Source organism: Prionailurus viverrinus, chromosome F1 (genome assembly GCF_022837055.1).
Source record: "Prionailurus viverrinus isolate Anna chromosome F1, UM_Priviv_1.0, whole genome shotgun sequence".
NCBI lineage: Eukaryota > Metazoa > Chordata > Mammalia > Carnivora > Felidae > Prionailurus > Prionailurus viverrinus.
In genome coordinates, this window is record NC_062577.1 from 60,571,084 (window position 1) to 60,590,610 (window position 19,527).

At 52.0% G+C, this 19,527-nt stretch overlaps 1 protein-coding gene across 4 annotated transcripts in view; it reads right to left on the reverse strand.

Annotated features, from left to right (window-relative positions):
- The window catches only part of CF1H1orf226 (chromosome F1 C1orf226 homolog), a 286,062-nt gene that overhangs the window by 36,713 nt on the left and 229,822 nt on the right, over window positions 1–19,527 (reverse strand). For 3 of the 4 annotated variants that reach the window (XM_047840210.1, XM_047840209.1, XM_047840212.1), the window contains one exon: window positions 7,474–7,582. In XM_047840210.1, coding sequence (XP_047696166.1) covers window positions 7,474–7,582 — 109 coding nt within the window. Of the gene's footprint in view, window positions 1–7,473; window positions 7,583–16,114; window positions 19,109–19,527 lie in introns of those variants that run through there. The other variant, XM_047840211.1, reaches the window with a different exon arrangement.

Genomic DNA, 19,527 nt, shown 5'->3' on the forward strand with positions numbered 1-19,527 from the left:
ATGTTAAAAGTTGAAAGGTCTTCGAACAAGTGCCCCCAAGTCCACAGGAGAAGACAAGGGACGGGGACAGGATTTCTAATCCTCTCTTGGAAAGGAAGCGCTCAGACTTAAACCCGGTAGGAAATGACTTCTCAGAGGCCCCGCATTTCCCAGACATCGCAAGCTGGGCGCTGGATCACACACTCAGGACTGACATCGGAAGAACCCGGACTATGGTTTCCATCTCTGTCACCTTCATCAAGGACGAACGCGTGGAACACGCCTACCAGTTTCAACCAACCGTCGAGAAGCGACAACGGGAGTCGTCAGCGTTGAGTCAGCGATGCCCACAGCCTCTCCTCCACCACGCAGAGGGGTAAGCGTATGACGAACACCTCCCCCAGGGCCTGGCATACGCTAAGCTCTCGAACACAGGTTTTTGTGCCGAAAGGCAACGGGGACAGAAGATAAATAGGAAAGGCTGGGCTTGTTTTTATCGACGACAGAAACCTACAGATATTAAGGGGACTGGCTCTTACGTACGGATGTGAGCATCAAAGAGGCGAAACCACCCCCTCCCCCACCCAACTCATGACAGAGGAGAACCCATGGGCCAAACTGTCTCTGGTGGGAGCCACCATGATGGTTTCCACCACGAGGAAATTGCTGGATTCCAGGTCTAGATGTGTACATTCACCGCTAAATGGTTTCCTTTCAGTGTTCGCTTTACTCCGCTCTGATGTAGGTTGTATTTTCATTCACACTAAAAGGATACTGTGGTAGCATGTTCCATGGAGAGCGCTCTGAACTTGAACGTGGAATCAAGCTACGCTGCTACCTGCTTTACGGCAGGAGAGAACTGGCCTCCCCACTCCCCACCACAGCAGTGGGAGGAGGCTGGATGGCCTCAAATTCTCAGAAATGGCTTTGTGAGTTCAGGGGCCCCCTGACCTTTTAGGCTTGCCTCCCTTCACCAGTGAAAAGTCTACTTCGAGTAGATTCCCATGTTAGGACCTTGTTGGGGGAAATTACCTGAGCCTGCACCTGGTGGGGCCGTCCCTCCCCTCACTGGGGCCGTCCGCTCTCTGCACAGCCATGCTGGCTCCCGCCTGCTGGGCCTGCCCCACTTGGAGTGCAGGATCCACACGTGCTAAGACTTAATAGTTAAGAAGCCACGTCTAAGCCCACAAGGGAGAACTCTCCCTGAAGGCAGCTTTCAAAAGAACCCTTTTCATAGGTCCCCATGGATCACGAGGAGCTGCTCATGTCTCGTGACCACACACAGGCCTTCGGAAATCAAAGCAGAGTTTTAAAGATGTGAAGGCAGCCAGGTACGAAGCACAACAAACAGGTGGCATGTTGGGAACACAGCCTTGTCCAGCTCCGGGATCTGGCCATCCTCTGGAATTTACCAGATTTTTAAAAACGTCACCTACTGGATTATTTCAGTACAAACCCAGTTTAGTTCCACAAGAGCCCCTGAGAGTACTTGGGCGCAGGGATCAAATCTTCCTGTCCAGAAGCCATTTTCCATCAGCAGCCCCGACGCATTTGTTGGCTTTGAGTCGTCAAGGTTAGGCTGGATATGGTGGCTTTGATGTTTTCTAACCTCAGAGGGGCTCTCAGCCGCAGACGGGGAGCGTGGCAGCTCAGGGGAGTGCCGATTACAGGCAATTTTGTACAACGGGCCTGGAAAGGGGGCAGTCTGAGAACTTTATACCACTTACCCTCACGACGCACGGGAATGCTTCTTTTAACCACCTACTTATTCATGCCGACAAAGCCGCCTTCCTGCCCACCCCACAGGCCGTCCCTCAATGCAGCACAGATGTCAAGATGTAACCAACGGCCGTCCTAGAGCGTGCCTGCTGTGGGTGCTAAGTACGCGCCGGGCGGGTGTTGGTACCTGCTATGTGGCAGCAGCGATCGTGAATTAACACCATGCTCCCAGCCAGAGTGGGAGGCCCGCCCTGGTAGCTTCAGGAAGACAGAAATCAAAAGGTTGATCCCTGTACTTCACTGATCCAGGGGAAAAGTCCAGTCAGTCATGGTTTTATCTGCTGTTCTCGTTTTAAGCGACCTTGTCGTTGGCTGGCCCCGTGAACGCTGGGAATCTTCCGAGCGTAACGCACGCGGGAAGAATGGGAAGTATTTGTCTCATTCTGCAGCTGACTTCATAAATCACCGTGGGCGCCGTTCCGAATTCCATTGTCCTGGAAAAAGCTGTATTTCACGATTCCAGGAGACGGAGAGAGGCGTCTTCAGATAAGTAAAAGGAAAGTGAGGAGAGAATACAAGGTGAAGACGGGGGGTGGCAGTGGCGACAGTAAGAAAAGAAAGAGAAGTGGGGCACGCTTCCTACAAGGAAGGCTCCTTATTCATCTACCCGCTCTGTCTTCTCATCTACTGTCCCTCAGCCCCAACGGGAGCTCTGTCTGCCACGTGCTTCTGAATTCCAGGGGACTGAAGCCCAATAAGTCAGCTCCAGGACAGCTCCTGGGTTTCTAATTCTTCTCATCTACCACAGCAATAACGTACAGCGCCCTTCCCTTGACCTGAACCACCACAGAGTCTCAACAAAAAAACAGAACCGAAGGTCATGTTTCTTTAATGTGCTTTTGTGTGTGTGTGTGTGTGTTTGAACCGCAGTAAAAGATTTAAGCTTCTATCTTATCAAATGACTGCAATGTATGGAATTCGCAATGCTGAAGCAAGGAAATATATTTGGACTCCTATACAGAGACAGATCCAAAGGTTACTAAGGCTCTGAGATGGGTTAGGTTACCGTCCAACACGTTATGTAATAGCCTTGATCCTCGAGTTTGATTGAGGCAATGCCTTGGACACGAGAATATTGCTCGCTATGGGGAAAGTTTAGCTTCCAAGTGGGTAGGACTTTCAACATTGACAGGAGATAGGGGATCTTAAAATTTCCAGTAGACTGCTGGCTTCTTCCTTGTACTCTGCTATGAACTTCTTCCATGAACCACAGTACCACGGAGAAAAGAAGGCCGGGTTATAACTTTAGTACTGCCAATAACCACCTGGGTGACCACGAGCAAGTAAATTCACCTTTCCAGGCCCCGATTTCCTCATCCATCAACAGAGAGGTTTGGACCAGACGAGTGCTGAGATCTGTGATTTCTATATTTTGACTTCCCAACCCCATCTGACCCAACTCTTAAGATACAAAGCTAGGCTCTTTCTCTAAGGTTAGGACCTGTCTCTCCTTCATATCCTAAACCTGGCCAGGCAAGCGGCTTATTCTTTCACATGGGACCGTCATCATCATTCAAAATCCATTTCAAGCATTTGAGGACGGTGAAACTTCTCAGCTGTGGCCCCTAATCTGATGGGGACAGCATTACAGGAGGAAGGAATTTCTCCTAACCAAACCAATTGAGCTGTGATTCCAGGCAAATGATTTCAAGGAGCTGCCCTGTGAAGACAGCGGGGAGATTCCTGCAGCTCTCGTTAATCACCAACACTTCACACACTCTTGCACTAATAAGTCCAGTCACACTTAATCAGGGCCGACAGCCTCATTCTCCTGGGGCCGGGAAAAAAATGACAGCAGGGCAATGTCCTCTCCACAGGAGAGGTCAAGAGACCACGCAAGAGGCAAGAGGTCTTGCAAATGAATACTATCATTATACCCCCCAAGTTGGGCGGACGGGCTGGGGGCGGGGGGACGCAGAATGCCGTAGTTTTGGGAAACGTCTCCCCTGGATGCTCTGGGTGAGGAAAAGACCCTCTCTCCGCCTTCCTTTCTAACAGGAATGGTCACCCCATCCACAGACACATTCTAACAATCCTGGCAATCCTTCCCAGTCACACAGAACTTGTTCCTGAAGATTATATCGCTTCACACATGACAACCTGCATTCCTGAGATGCCTTTCAGCTGGCTTGATGGCTGGAGAAGCTCAGGTCCAAAGGCTCATGTTCCTTTTGTGAGTTTCATGTAACAGAGTTCAGCGGCCAAAGCTCTGGGCTGGGAGGCAGGAAGCCCAGTTCTAGTCTCAGTGGCACTGCTGAGCTGTGGGACCCATGGCAACCTACTTCCCCGGACCCTTTCCTTCCTCAATTACGCAAATGGAGTCAATAGTGACCAAAGACAGTGAGGGAAGAAGGGAAAATCTAGGTCAGAGTGACTCGGGTCATTCAGAGTGAAGGAGCTCTTCGTACCCAAGTGACAAGTGCTGTAGGTTCTCATCACAAACAGGTCCTGGGGAACAAGGCTACTCCCTATCATGTGACTTCCTGATGGAAAATAGGATGTGGGCTCCAGGGTCAGACTCTCTGGGTTCAGTTCTACTTACTGTGACTTATGTCCCTTAAGCTTCTGTTTTCCCAGAAAAAGTACCTGTCTTTACATACCTGCCATAGGAATGAAAGGAGAGAACTCACACACAGAGTCACAGGCGCAGGGGCCCCTGGGCAGCTCAGTCGGTGGAGCATCCAACTTCGACTCAGGTCGTGATCTCGCGGTTCACACGTTCAAGCCCCACATTGGGCTCTGTGCTGACAGCTCAGAAACTGGGGCCTGCTTCGGATTTCTGTGTCTTTCTCTCTCTCTCTCTTCCCCTCCCCATGCTCACGCTCTCTCTCTCTCTCTCTCTCTCTCTCTCTCTGTCTCTCTCAGGAATGAATAAACATTAAAAAATTAAAAAAAAAAAAAAGAGTCACAGGCACATAGCAGGTAACCAAGCTAGATGACTTCCCATAAGGCTTGCCTTCGTAGAAAGCTAGAACCTGGGTAACCCAAGACCTAGATGACTAGCAGCTGGTGGTATGTTACCTTCCCGCAGTCTTTTGATACCTAGCTCGCAAGGAAAGCCCAAGAGGGGAACCACGCTGGCTGTATGCGTGAGCGACCTGTGTGAAGAGCCACAGGTACAGAACTGTGGCCGTGCCGGCGGGGAGGCACGGGGGCCTCCACCAGGAAAGCGGAGACACCAGACCCATATTCTCAAATGACAGAAGAGGTGAATCTGCTCCCCTGGGTGAACCATAAGGGAACGGCGACAAGCACACCGGGGGCCTGTCATGGGGAACGGGCCATGGGGACACACACAGGGGCCATGGCGTGATCTGAACGGCAATACGCAAAGCCCTGACAGAGCGAGGAGCTCATCTGAGGTTTCTACACTATGATCGACACGAGAGCATCCAGGCCTGCTGGCTGCCAGTCCAGAGATCTCCCTATTGACCCCCAACAATCCAGAAACATCCCCGCAACACATTTCCTCCGGGTATACGGTCTTACCCCCCTCACTTCATAAGTATTCCTATGACTCGCCAATTAAAACTCTTTCCCAAGCTAACTATGGTCTCCCTAGACCAGAAGTGTCACAAAACAGCACATCACCATCTCCAGAGGCTACCTGGGATAAATGTGCAAAACCTTGCAGGCACGGTCCCCACCCTCCTCAAGACTGCTTGCTTTCCTGCACAACTCCCTCCTCCTTACTGGCTGGGAAGCTGGCCCTTCTGCCCATAGTTCGGCAGCAGTGGGGCTCACAGGCCAGGCTGTCTGGAAACCGTTCTTTCAGTGACGTGGCTGCAGGCCAGCAAAGGGCCTGAGAATCCACCCTACCCAGAGTTACAGGCTCAGTAGGTGCGGGCAAACGGGACGTGGCATTTTCAGAATGAGCTCCGAGGGCTAGGAGACACGGAAAAAGCGGAAGAGATAGGGAGCCGGGTGACCACTCCCTGGTCTCTGGATAATAAGAACTTAATTCCGTGCTTTACTTCAAGCTCAAAGTTCCAGTGGGCACTGCTCTCAGACTCAGGTTTTGGCAGAAGGACGGGGCCACCCCACTGTGTTCGCATCGCTATGCTAGCTCTGACAGCAAAGCAAATATAATGACAGCCCTTGCCTAGGTCTCTGGCTCAAAATTCATGCTGTCTGCACGTCTCCCTGCCTCTAGCCGGTGCCTATTCCCGGGACCGTGGGCAAGGCATCTGATCTCTCTGAGCGTCAATTTACTCATCTGCGAAATCGAAGTACCAGTCTTAACTTCTTCGCATAGGTTTTATAAGGATCAGGTAAGCTTAGACATTAAAGCGCTTGGAAAATTATCACGTGCCATGTGTAGCTCTAATAAATTCCAAGGTCCACGCGGTCCAGTCTCTGGACAGAGCTGAAGTCAGATGCACAGTTGAACACTCAAAATGAATTACATGGGGATTCCAGTCTTTAGTTGCACCTGTCAAAGAACATTACCGTCGATCCGATTCATAAGTCCCGGGAACACATTCATTTCCCAGACGCCCTGCACCTCAAAGCTGCACAAGAGCCGCTCACCCTCCCAAGCCCTACATGCCTGTCTGCAGCCCTTCCGGCTTTTCTTTCTCTCCCTCACCCTCCTCTTCTTCCTATCAGTTCTTCAACAGGCAGCTCGCCTTAGGCCCATTTACACACTTTCGGCTCAACCGTACCATCTTCTAGAAGGGAAGCCTGGCAACTTGCGCGTTTTCTTTCCACCTTTCCAGTTCTAGCTCTTTCCATCCAAATTCCATGGTTTGCATGAAAAACCCTGGGAACAGGAGGCCAAGGGCACCGCCAATCCTTAGAGGAAGAGGCAAAATCAGCAAAGTAGAATTTTCGAGGTAGAGCCAGAGTAGGGGATGGGACACATGTTAGCAAATCTTGACCCTGCAGAAAAAATAGTTCCCAGGATATTAGATGGATCACTTGGAAGAAACATGATTCCATGGCTGAATCAGTTTGAGAAACGCTGGGTTAAACAGAGTTCAAGGGCTTCTCTCGAACTTTAGGGCTTCCCAACAAATTCAAAGAGGATATTTTTAACACGAAACGTTTTGGACGGTAAGTATTTTACAGGAGACATTTTAGGAAACTCTGATTTTGTCTCTCCTCACTTTATAGACAAGGAAGCCGAGACCCACATAACATCTCTTGGGCTTCCAGCAGAGCGGGGACTAAACCCCGGGTTTCCAACACCAGTTTTGTGTGTTAAATTCCTGGAGAAATGACAGGAAAAGCATCTCCCGAATGGCCAAAGCTGCATTTACTCAAGCATCAAGGTTACCACACCAAAATAATTGCCCAGGACAACCAGCTTCCCACAGAAAGTCTAAACTAGATTCCGCATGTCGTGATTTATAGGCCCCTGACCGACACACAGAATTATGGTGAAAAGTCACGTAAATAAACGGCCATGCCTCTTTCCTGCCGCACACCGAGGGGAGCATCACTCCTGGTGCTATCTACCTGTCCCGATCCAGAGCCCTCATCCAATGGTCGAGCTCTTCCCGGCTGTCTCCATGTCAGAGGACAAAACTCAGATAAAACGAAAGGAGAATCTCGTTACGCAGGAGCACCGACGGACTGCTTGGATGGCTCCCCTGTGCTGCGCATGCAAACAGCCACGTCAGTTCTTGCCTCTCAACAGTGGCCAATGGTGGGGGGGCTCCTCTGGTTCCGTCAGAGGAAAACAAAAACAGTGACCGATGACTGCTCATTTACCTTCTTCTTGGATTTAAAGACGTTACACCTGAAGATATTGCTGGCACCATCTCGGGCGATATAGCTGAAGATCTTGAGGTCTTGGGAATCATGAGAGACGTAGAAGATCCTACAGAGAGAGCAACAGAAAAACGCACTGAAGGTGGCATTAGGGTCAACCCCCCAACCAGGGAACCTGTGTTCAAGGACACGCTCGCTTCTTCCTACGAGAGCCACAATGTAGGCGGCACTTTCACCAGGACACTGGTGAAACAGTGACACGACGCTGGGGGACCTCCACATCTAGAAGAGCGGGCATGGGTAGGGGACGGACCCCACGCTGTCACCAGGCCGCAAATCTGTGCTGGTAACTTGTGTGCTAGAGGGGCAAAAGTTGTTGCCATCCTCATCAGAGCAATCAACCTGCATCTAACCCACGGAAACGGGGGCAAGTTTCCGGATACCTGTTCCCAGTTGTCTCCCAACGAGGAGACTTGGGAGCCGGCAATGTCGGCCACGCCTGCCCAGACAAAGACGCTCAGTCTCGTTACCGTTAAGTCCCTCGGTGGTAGTGACCTCACCTCCCGTCCTCTCTGGGTAGTGACCTCACCCCCACGGCCTCCGTGTGTTCACTCCGCTGTTCCTCCCCCCCCAACCAGCATGCACACTGTGGGCCGGGCGCTATCCCAGCCCAGCCCAGATACATAAAGGCGGCAGGACGCCCTAAACTCTCAGACCTCAGGTACAGATCTCCACAATGAAACAGAAACCGAGTGCTCTGAGGAAAAACAGGCAGAGTAAGGGACAGAGCGCGGTGGGGGCTGCTGTTTTAGCCAGGGAGGCCGCAGGGCCAGCACGAAGGCGCCACGGAGAGCCAGAGGCCTGGGTGTGAGGGAACCACCGGGGCAAATGCGGTGCAGGAAGTGGGAACGGCAAATATGAAAGCCCAGTGGCATTCAGAAGGTGCTAGAAGTGTTCAGGGAATGGCCAGAGGTCAGTGTGGCTCAAGTGGAGGGATGTGCTGACAGGGTCATCCAAGCAGCCAGAGGCCAGAACATGGCAGGGTGTTGGGGGGGGGAGGGTGCCCTGAAGGGTGGAGCTTGCTTTCCAGGTGAGGCTGCTGAGTGGAGGACTGAGTCCCCGACGCTCTGAACGGAAGGATCTCTCTGGGTGCCGGGCGCCAGAGGGGAAGCTGGGGAAAGTCATAAGCAAGGCCGTGATGGCTGAGGCCACAGCGGGCCTAGACAGGGTGCCACCTGGCCCGCCAGGTCCCAGCGCTGCTGGCATGGGGCAGGGGAGGGAAGTAGACGGGGTACATCAGTGGCACCCGTCTTGGGAGATCCAAGGAGAGGATCGCTCCAGACAAACACTTCCGGGGCCGCATCATTTCCAGAAAACACCTCTTCGTCAGTAACAACTCTCATCCAAGGATTTAACAAGTCGATCCGTTCTGGTGTACGTCAGGGCTGAGTACTCGGCAGAAAGAGAAAGGGATTTAGAGTCGTACCCTCAACTTCACCACTTATGAGGCAAAAGCCACGTAACCCTCAGAGGCTGTTACCTGTAACACGGGCCTATTCGTTCTTCATACCTCATGGGCTTACCTGGAAGATGAAATAATGGGCAAAGTGCCTTTGTACTTCTTACTGATACGGTCTCTCAATGGCCTTTGTACTGAGATTCTCGCCAAGGACTCCAAGAAGCCCGGGAGGGGCGCTCAGAAGAAAAGTGGATACGGAGACGAACAATCCTGGCAAGAGCGCCAAGTTCACCTTGGGGAGCCACTCCTCTGCTCACTGTGCTAGAAGCCAAGTCAGTACATCTCGCGTGTCCACCCAGCGTGAAGGGCACAGACTAGACGTGCCGATGTTTGACGCGGCTTCCGAGAAAGAGAGTGGTCAGCCAACTTCTGTAACTCAGCACCTTCCGCCTGAAACCCAGGCCCACCTGGCAATCCTAGAAATCCCCTCTTTTTCTTATTGTTTAAAGTTTTAGTCACTTGAGAGAGAGAGAGAGTGCACACAAGCTGGAGAGAGGCAGAGAGAGAGAGAATCCCAAGCAGGCGCCTCACTGTCAGTACAGAGCCCGTCGTGGGGCACAATCCCACAAACCGTGAGATCATGACCCGAGCCAAGACCAAGAGTCAGACGCTTAACCAACTGAGCCAACCGGGTGTCCCCACAGACCTCTCTCTTGAACATCTCAAAGCTCCTCAAATTTATCGTGCCCCCCACCGAATTAATCATCATCCTCGCAATTCTCCCAGCATCGATACTTTCCTTCTCCCAGGAACCATCTTGATGAGGAACACTGGATCCACTCAAGCCAGAAGCCTGCACCACACCCTTGACCCCCTTCCTTGTTCCCCGTTATCTGTTGCTCATGACCAAGTTCTTTGTAGCCCGTCTCCTCAATACGGCTGAGGAATGTATTTCCTTCGTCTCTACGGTACTGCCTTAGTTCACAGATCCTTCTTTCTCACCTGGGTTTTAAAAAATTTTTTTTTAATGTTTATTTTTATTTTTGAGAGAGACAGAGACAGAATGTGAGTGGGTTAGGGGCAGAGAGAGAAGGAGACACAGAATCCGAAGCAGGCTCCAGGCTGTCAGCACAGAGCCCGATGCGGGGCTCAAACTCACAAGCTTTGAGATCACGGCCTGAGCCGAAGTCGGACGCTCTACTGACTGAGCCAGCCAGGCGCCCCTCACCTGGATTTTTGCAACCCATCTAGTGTCTCTCTCTGCTTCCTGGCTCACCTATGGCCAAACCATTCTCTACACAGCTAGCAAACTGGGATAATCGGAAACACATCTCATTATTTCCCTCTAAAAACCACTCAAAGGCTTCCGACTTCCCTCAGAATAAAGTCTGATCCCCTCAGCATGGAGTATCCACCTTCCTGCTCTTCTCTCTCTCCAGAGCCCTGACCTACATAGCCCTCCGGAACTAGTCATGTACACCCACCTGCCGTTGCCACTGCGGTGACACCCTTGGCATCCTTCAAGACTTGGTTCAGAGACACCTTCCTGCCCACCCCGCCCTCCAAATATCATTGGGCTGCTGAACCCTCTTGGGCTCACCGTTACCACAGCACATCTGTCACACGATGCTATTTAGGCTCGAGCTCCTTAAAGGAAAAAGGACTACATCCTGGTGGCCCCCGTGCCAGCATGGCAACTGGCACATAGAAAGTTCCTAATGCCAGCTGAGGAGGGAGAGAGGCATCCATGCTGTCATTAACGAGCACCCACGACGTAGTCTGGTTATTCGCGCCCCGTCCGCTGGAAGGAAAGTCGGTCGGTTCAGCCGTGTCCTACATAAAACTCCTTCCATTTCTGAGTTTTTAATTATTACGGAATGCCCTAAGGACAGAGAAGTAGATCTAAAGCTGAGAAGGCGATATGAGTGTGGAGAGGCATGCCAGCAGGACACAGACGGGGACGGCGGCCAGGAACGGCGGGAAACACAGGTTACCTTTCCCTTGACGGACAAAGCCCCTTTCCAGAAACCGTGAGGACAGCCTGTGTGGGGAGGCAGTCTCTGCGGACTGGAGCTCTCTGGAGAGGGTTCTGTGACGTCTGAGTGCAGAAACTTAACGTAGCGTTGCAAACAGAACCACCTCTGGCGAACCACAACGTCAGCTAGTTAGAGCTCAGAAAAGCATCTGCCGACACAATCGAGGGGCACGTGCGACCTCGTTCGCCACGTAACGCCGCAGGTCCAAAATTCCGGATCTAGAAACATATTCCACAAACTCTTATTTCTCTATACCTTGGCGTGTGTTGGGGGCGGGGGAGAAGTCTGGGGCAGTTTTGATCCTGCTTCCAAAACGTACCTCCAAAAAAAGTACTTCCCCAAAAAGTACGTCAATTTTCTCAACTTTCAGTGTAATCGCCAAGCGCAGGATATCAGAGTAGTCTGCATACTGTAATAACAAGTGCTAAGGTTTCGTGAGGTTTTGTTCCTTCCCCCTTCGAATTTCTGTTTATTTTCAAATACGCACAGAATCAGAATGTTCACCTCCTACTGGAACTGTTATGCTATCAAGCCACAGCGATAAACTTTTCTACAGATTGTTATACCCATAAACTTATGGTAAATGACCGAAACATAAAAAGTACCGTGGACAAACTGGATTTGGAGCTTATCCGGGAGCTCAGGCGGATGGAGTGATGAAGAACCGCCAGACCCACCATCAATAACCCCCCTTCTCTTTGTGAATCTAAAGTAAACTTGCTCCTCTTAAGATCACAGGAGAAGAACAATCAAACGTAGAAAGACACCTGTGTGGTCGTCAGGCCTGGTTCCAACCCAGGGTCCTGCCACTCAGGATTTGTCGGCAACGGGCAATTCGCTCCCTGACGGAATAGTCTCTTTTTGGGAGCTTCTCATCACTTGGGAATTTTCACACAGGTTGGAAACCGACCAACAGGATGCCTGAGCGGCTGAGCGTCTGACTCTCGATATTGGCTCAGATCATGATCGAATCCTGCACTGGGCTCTGTGCTGAGTGTGGAGTCTACTTAAGATTCTCTCTCAGGGCACCCGGGTGGCTCAGTCACTTAAGTGTCCGACTTTGGCTCAGGTCATGATCTTGCAGTTCATGAGTTCGAGCCCCACGTCGGGCTCTGTGCTGACAGCTCGGAGCCTGGAGCCTGCTTCCGATTCTGTGTCTCCTTCTCTCTCTGCCCCTCCCCCGCTTGCACTCTGTCTCTCTCACTCTCTCTCTCAAAAATGAATGTTAAAAAATAAATAAATAAAGATTCTTTCTCCCCCTCTGTCCCTCTCCCCCGCTTGCGTGCTCTAAAATAAAATTTAAAAAAAGAGCGCGCGAGAGAGAAAGAAATCTACTACCAGGAATAGAGCGGAGGGAACTGGTTGAAAATGCTGGCCCTGGTGTGGGACGGACCCGATTTTAGGCCCAGACTCTGCCACTCGCTAGTGGGTGATATCCGGTCACGATCTCCCCGTGGGTCTTCGCCAGCGAAGCAGGTTTGATCGCAGGGCTGCACCTCACCCCCCGGGGTTACAGAGCAAACAGGACCGGTGACCGGCTCCCGTCACTTCCACACCACTGCCCTGGCTCCCGGCCGTGGGGCCTTAGAGACCAGGCCCGTCTTTCCTCCAAAGGGCAACCTTTTGAACACCCGGGAGCTACCTCTTCTCTCAACAGTGCTTGAAAGGGCGCATTTTCATCCCTCACTGCTCAGGCAGGCCTGCCCTGGGGGCCGCGGGGGCAGAAAGATCTGGGTTCAAGCCTTAGCGTTTCCAACCTCCCAGCTGTTCACCTCCGGCAAAGGGCTCAGTCGACACAACCTTTTCCTTCCTGAACAGGGAAAGTAATCATCTCTTCACGGGATGAGGGATGAGAAAAACACATCCCCACATTTAACACAACGCCCGACACATGTGCTTGCCCGGTAAGGAGGACCTCCCTCTTCCCTGTGCACCTTTGTGCCTTCCGGGACCGCTCCCCAAGCAGTTCACAGAGCTGAGTCACGTTCCTGAAGGGATGTGAACATCACCCAGCGCACTTGGAGAACTATTTTCCACACCCCAGAATGGAATTTCTAGCAAAGCATCTCCGAGGGTGGCTTTTTATTTGGTTACAGCCTCTCGCTGCTGCTTCTGCTTTGTGATCTCTTCTACAAGTTCACTAGTGTGTAGTCCCTGGACCCACACTTGTCCCTTTTCTACAAAGTGGGATGTTCTCACCCTGGTCATCTTCTCACATCTATGACCCACGAATGTACAGACTCATTCATTAGGACCCCGAGGAGCAGACACACTTAAAGGAGGGATGCCTTTTTTTTTTTTTCTTTTTAACATTTATTATTGAAAGACAGAGTCAGAGCGTGAGCAGGGGAGAGGCAGAGAGAGAGAGAGAGACCCAGAATCCGAAGCAGACTCCAGGCTCTGAGCTGTCAGCACAGAGCCCGACGCGGGGCTCGAACTCACCAACCCTGAGATCAAGACCTGAGCCGAAGGAGGACGCTTAACCAACTGAGCCACCCAGGCGCCCCAGGAGGGACACCTTTTTCTTCATGGTTTTTAAACGTTGTATTTTTTTTAAGTTCTAGAGTTCCTAGTTTGAAGATCAGATAGTTCTCCACTGAAGGAAAAAAAAAAAGAGTTAGAAAAATGGAATGGGGGTGGGGGGATGCCTGGGTGACTCAGCCCGTTGAGCATCAGACTGTTGATCTCAGCTCAGGTCTTGATCTCAGAGTCATGAGTTCAAGCCCCATGTTGGGCTTCGTGTAGAGTGAGGAGCCTCCTTAAAAACAAACAAACAAACATTTACCTCTGATATTTTCACTGCAGCCATGACTTTAATATACGGGTATTTCCCCTTTCACTGTTCTCTGACCCCTGCCCCGTCCCCACTCCTTCCTCCCCTCCATGTGTTAGGATGGGACCAAGTGACCTGTAAGGTTTCCCCTCTGGTGTTTCAATATGTGGAGACTTCTTCATTGTAATTGTGTTTGAAGACGGGAAGAGGAAAGGTGGGGATGTACACTGAGGCTTGGGAGCCTCCCCTCATCGTGGGCCACGGTCCCCTGAGCCTTTTCTCTCATCCTCAGCCTTTTCCAAGGGCTCGCCGCACCCAGACGTTCAGCGCTCTCAGCAATGGCCGCTCCCTGCCTACCACACTGTGTACTTTTTAAGGAATGCTATATAAAAATCTGGGTAGCCACATGATTTTCCTTCATGGCCTTGCCTTTTTGGGACCAACTGGAATCACTTATGTCGCCCTTCTGTCTTCAAGTGCTCGTCCCTTACTGCCACTCAGTCTCTGGCTTACCGTCACCACCTTCTCTGAATATCATGGCCTCTAAGAAATGATGTGGCCGCGCCCCCAGGTGCTAATGCTGTGCCCGCTGCCCTCATCTCCATGGGGACTGCGCCTGCTGACTTTGGAGCCTACTAGCTACAGGGAATGCGAAAAGTCAAGAGTAGGGCTTCCTGAGTCTATGTCGATGCTCCCCCTCATCTGAGACCCACAGACGCGGAGCCCCCCTCCTCCCCAAGGGCCCCCACACCTCCTCCTGCTTACAGGAGGGGAGGCCTGCCGGCTGGGTCTCACTAGCCGGCCTGGGGCCTGCCACAGAACAACAGCACGGAACCCCAGGGCAGAGGGTCTAGACCCGGCACGGAGCCCGGGGCACAATTTTTTCCTTCTCTCCTAAGCCTTGAAATGAGCACACAAATATTTTCCGAGTGGTTGTCAAGTTGTGGGATGGGCAAATCCTGAGAGTGGGTGAGACAGGGCACGGGCAGATCTTCTGCAACCATAAGGTGCTGTACAAATACTTTAAAAATTTTTTTTCAACATTTTTTATTTATTTTTGGGACAGAGAGAGACAGAGCATGAACGGGGGAGGGGCAGAGAGAGAGGGAGACACAGAATCGGAAACAGGCTCCAGGCTCCGAGCCATCAGCCCGGAGCCCGACGCGGGGCTCGAACTCACGGACTGCGAGATGGTGACCTGGCTGAAGTCGGACGCTTAACCGACTGCGCCACCCAGGCGCCCCAAATACTTTTAGACCGTGAAGGTGCAAATGGGAGAGCAAAGAGAAATCGTCACCGTTCCCCAATATCATCATCTCTTGGGGTGTGTGTATGGGGGAGGGGATCTCCAGCTGGAAAGCAGCATAGGTTTTTCTCTTGAGGTCCCCCAAGTCTGGGCATTCCTAACCCCAAAGACACCCCAAAAGGACAAAGGGAAATGAACTTGACTAAAAAGCTACCAAGTGATGTACAGACGGCAGAGACAGAATCCACTGGGGTCATCCCCGTCTGCTTCTCTTTTTAAGATTTTTTTTTTTTTTTTAAGTAATCTCCACACCCAATATGGGGCTTGAACCTACAACCCCGAGATCAAGAGCCACTGCATTTTAGACCCAGCCAGGCGCCCCAGTGGGGTGCCCCAAGGCAAAAACCTCTGGAAAAGGACCAAGCATGACGTGAAAAGAGCAGAGGACAGAAAACAGAATCGTCCTGCTGCGTCACACCAGCCGCGTGGAGAGACGGTCCCGGGAAAAGCCAGCCTGACCCCTGCCCACGGGAGTAAGATTCCCCCAAGCAGCCCAGCCGCCCACGCCCAAACCAGTGCGCCATCCTCCGAGGGCCTGGGGGGAGTTTGAGAAGAGACGGTAGTTTGGAGGGAGCCCCCCAACGCTTTGCTGACGGGACCACACGAGAATCCAGGGCAGTGAGTGCCCCCCTCCAGCCCCTGCCTCTTACCCGAGTACTGGCGTGTCCCCCTCTGCCCACCCGGCCCCGCGGCACTCACACGCTTCCAAGCTCCCGTCCCTGGCCGCCACACTTTTTCCAGGCCTCTTCTTTCTTTCTTTTTTAAATGCTTGTTTATTTTTGAGAAAGAGAGAGAGACAGAGTGCGAGCGGAGGAGGGGCAGAGGGGGCAGGAGAGGGAGACACCGAGTCCGAAGCAGGCTCCAGGCTCCAAGCTGTCAGCACAGAGCCCGACGTGGGGCTCGAACTCATGAACCGTGAGATCATGCCCTGAGCCCAAGTCAGACGCTCAATCCATGGAGCCACCCGGGTGCCCCCGCCCAGGCCTCTCATTTCTAACGTAATCTTTAGATAAAACTGACGTTCACGGTGATCATTTCTCTCTTCTTAACCGCTTTGGTCTGATTACCTTTTCCTCTCGCTGGATTTCCAGGACTCTATCCCTTCAGTTGGTTTTCTTTTATTAGAAGTTACTTCAGTTTCTGTCTTTTTCATCCCTCATGTTAGCCGTTCTTGACGTGAGGACTGCCCCCCTCAGACGTTTCCTCAGGCCGCCATCTGGCGCGAAGGGACGGTGATGAGCTCACAAAACGGTGCCACAGTTCTTCGGGGAACTGGTCTGCCTATGTCACAGCCGCCCCAGGTGCTGGGACACAGCGTCCACGCTCTGAGTGTCGCCCTGCTGGGCCATCTTCACAGACCTGAGCCCCGACAGCGCGGTCTGGAGGAAGCCGGGGGGTTCCCGGGCCAGGAGAGACCTCGAGAGCCATCTAGCCCATCTACTCAACCGCAGGCAGAGATTTGCAAACATCGGAGCGGATTTCTAAGGTTTCTTCAAGGAATTAAAGTATACGAATGTCTAAGTGATTAGTATGATCTACGGTGTACCTGGGGTAAGAAATGAGCAATCAACTGAGTTCTAAAATGCAGTGAGAGTCAGGCACATACGCATTGCTCTTTGGAAAGTCGAGTTAAGGCGCCCTTGCGGCCCGTCTCAGCAGTTGATGGATGTGTTAATTTCACAGCTGTTAAATTCTTTCTTCCGTCCCCGAAAATCTCCCCTGCCCTGCTCGAGTCGACCACAAACCATCACACAGCACTTTCTAAATGCCCAGCACCGCCATAAGCTCATTTCCTCTAGTTCAGTGCTTGACAGGCAGGCAAAAAACCAGGCCAGTGTCTCTTAGCCAAAACCCCTCCATACGCTTCGAGGCCAACTTCTCTCTGACGCTGGTAACTTCTCCAAAATAGCCGTCACCTGTCGTCGGCGTGCAAAAGCCAAGCTTCACACGGGTTGCCAATTCTGTCTCCTCTGTTCCCGCGTTTGTTGGCTGGGTTTACCCACGCGGTGTGTTCATGTCCTCTGGGGTCAGCTCAACCTTCCCACACTTCTGAGGATCCTCAGGCTTCCCGAAGACGTCTGCTCAGAGATGCAGCTCCCCTTCCAGAGCCAGAGAGCAGAGCGGAAAGGGGGGGGGGCCTCCCCTATAAAGCTGTGTCTTCCTCTCCTTCCCCACAAACAACTGATGTCCTTGCTTTCAAAACCGTGAACACTTCTCTTCTTTGAGTTGTGTGTTAAGAGATGAGTCACGCATGGGTCTTCCCAATGCGAACATCAATTACGGTCAATCGGAAGTTCACGCCCTTCCTTCCCCACTCGCCTGTGCACCTTGAGACCCCCGTGATTTCCTGGAACAACAGAACAGACAGAACAGAGCCACAAAGCCTCAGTGGAGGCCGCGGGCCCTTCTGCTACTCAGAGCCACTTACGACTCGGAGCCATAGATAGTCTCCTCAACTGCAAGCTGGCATGAGAAGAGGCTCCCAGGACTGTCGTGCGAATCAAATGGAACGATTTACGCACAGCGCCTGGCACTTAGTAGGTGCTCAAAAGACTTCACTAAATTGATCAGAGCACTTGCTAGTCTGCAGTGCGTCCCTCCTGTGCCAGGCTGTGCTCTAATCACTTTATGTGTAAAGTCTCCATTTCAGAGAGGAGGGAACACAGGGGTTCCCCGACTTCCTCAAGGTCACACAGCTGGCCAGAAGGTATCTGTGTTCATTTCCCAGGGCTGCAATAAATTACCACATCGGGATGGTTTAAAACAACCATGATTTAATCTCTTAGTTTGGGCGTTCAGGAGGTAGAAATCAAGGTGTTGGCAAGGTTAGTTCCTTCCAGAGGCTCCGAGGGAGAATGCGTTCCACGCCTCTGTCCTGGCTTCCGGTGGCTGCTGGCGATCCTGGCATTCTCCGGCATTCCGCTGCCTCCTTCACATGGCCGCCCGCCTTCTTTGTGTGTCCTCTGTGTTTCTTTCTCCAAAATCCCCGCTTCTTATGAGAGCATCAGTCACGAGATCTGGGACCCATCCTAATCTGCGATCTTAATTACATCCGCCAAGTCCCTCTTGCCAAATAAGGTCATAGTCACAGGTATCAAGGGTTATGACCTGGACCCATCTTTTTGAGGGACACAACTTGACCTGCTCCGGTCTCTGGGCCAGAACCTGAACCTCAGCAATCTTAACCAGGTTCCTAATTTCTACGTCACCTGCGCGTCCTTGGCTGATTACAAACTGGCAAATGTCATTTGAATACGAGATTGTCATTACTATTATCTCTCCACCCAGCTAGAAGGGGGCGGTAGGGTACATTTATGCCACCCAGGAACTCTGAATCTCCCTCTTCCATTTAGCTTTCCACGTCCTCGATGCCTTCACACTCTCTATGGTTGCCCAAAACTCCATCCTCACGTGGGTCAGATTTCAGTGGACACTCGGGGGAGGGGTGCTCGGTTTCTCTGCTATCCCCGACTGCCCACCTTCCACCCAAGTTTCTTCAAATAGACCAACCCAGGAATTCAGATACTATAAATGTCAGAAGCTCACCCTAGTTTCTCCAAAGGCAGTCCTCAAATCACCCATCTGGAACTTCCTGGGATTCGTCCCCTAACGCCCTCTGTCCCTCTAGTTCCGCATCCCCAGGCCTCTGGCTCAGCACATGGGAACTGCGTGTGCCCAACGGGAAATGAGGAGAGGGCACCCACCGCCCTTCCCGGGGCTCACAGCGCCTGGCTGGCACGACCAGGTACTTTTCTTTTCCCGACTGCTCCCACCTGCCCGCCTGCTTCTCCATCAGAGCAGACCTGACGGCACTTCCTCTCAGGACAAGGGAAGCTGCTGCTGGGGGCGGGGGCAGCAACCTACCTCTCACACACACACCCCAGGACGATTTATCCTAGGACAGCTCCCTCTCAGTCATGACTCAGTGTCTTTTTTTTTTTTTTTTTAACTGCAAGGGACCACATATCTTTACTTTCAGGCCACAAACAGATCTGGCGGCCGGGGCGGGGGACTGACACAGTCTTGATCCCATTTCAATTTCCAACCCCTTTTTAACGTTCTTTTCTTTTCACTTTTTTTTTTTTTAATGTTTATTTTTGAGAGATAAAGAGACAGAGCACCAGCAGGGGGAGGGCAGAGAGAGAGGGAGACAGAATCCGAAGCAGGCTCCAGACTCCGAGCTGTCAGCACAGAGCCTGATGCAGGGCTCCAACCCATGAACTGTGAGATCATGACCTGAGTTGAAGTCAGACGCTTCAGTGACTGAGCCCCAACTTCTATTTTCACTTTGGAAGTTTGGGGAAGCGGTGGGTTGGGAGGCTTGAGGAAGCCAGGTACAAGGGTAGGGGGATGTGAGAAGGTTGTAAAGAAAGAAGGGTCCTAGCTTGAGAATTCTTTTCTTCCTGCTGCAGGCCAGAAGCTCTCTCCTGCCCTTGTCTGTCTCCCCACTACCCAAGAGCAGCTCTTGAGGGGTTAGAGG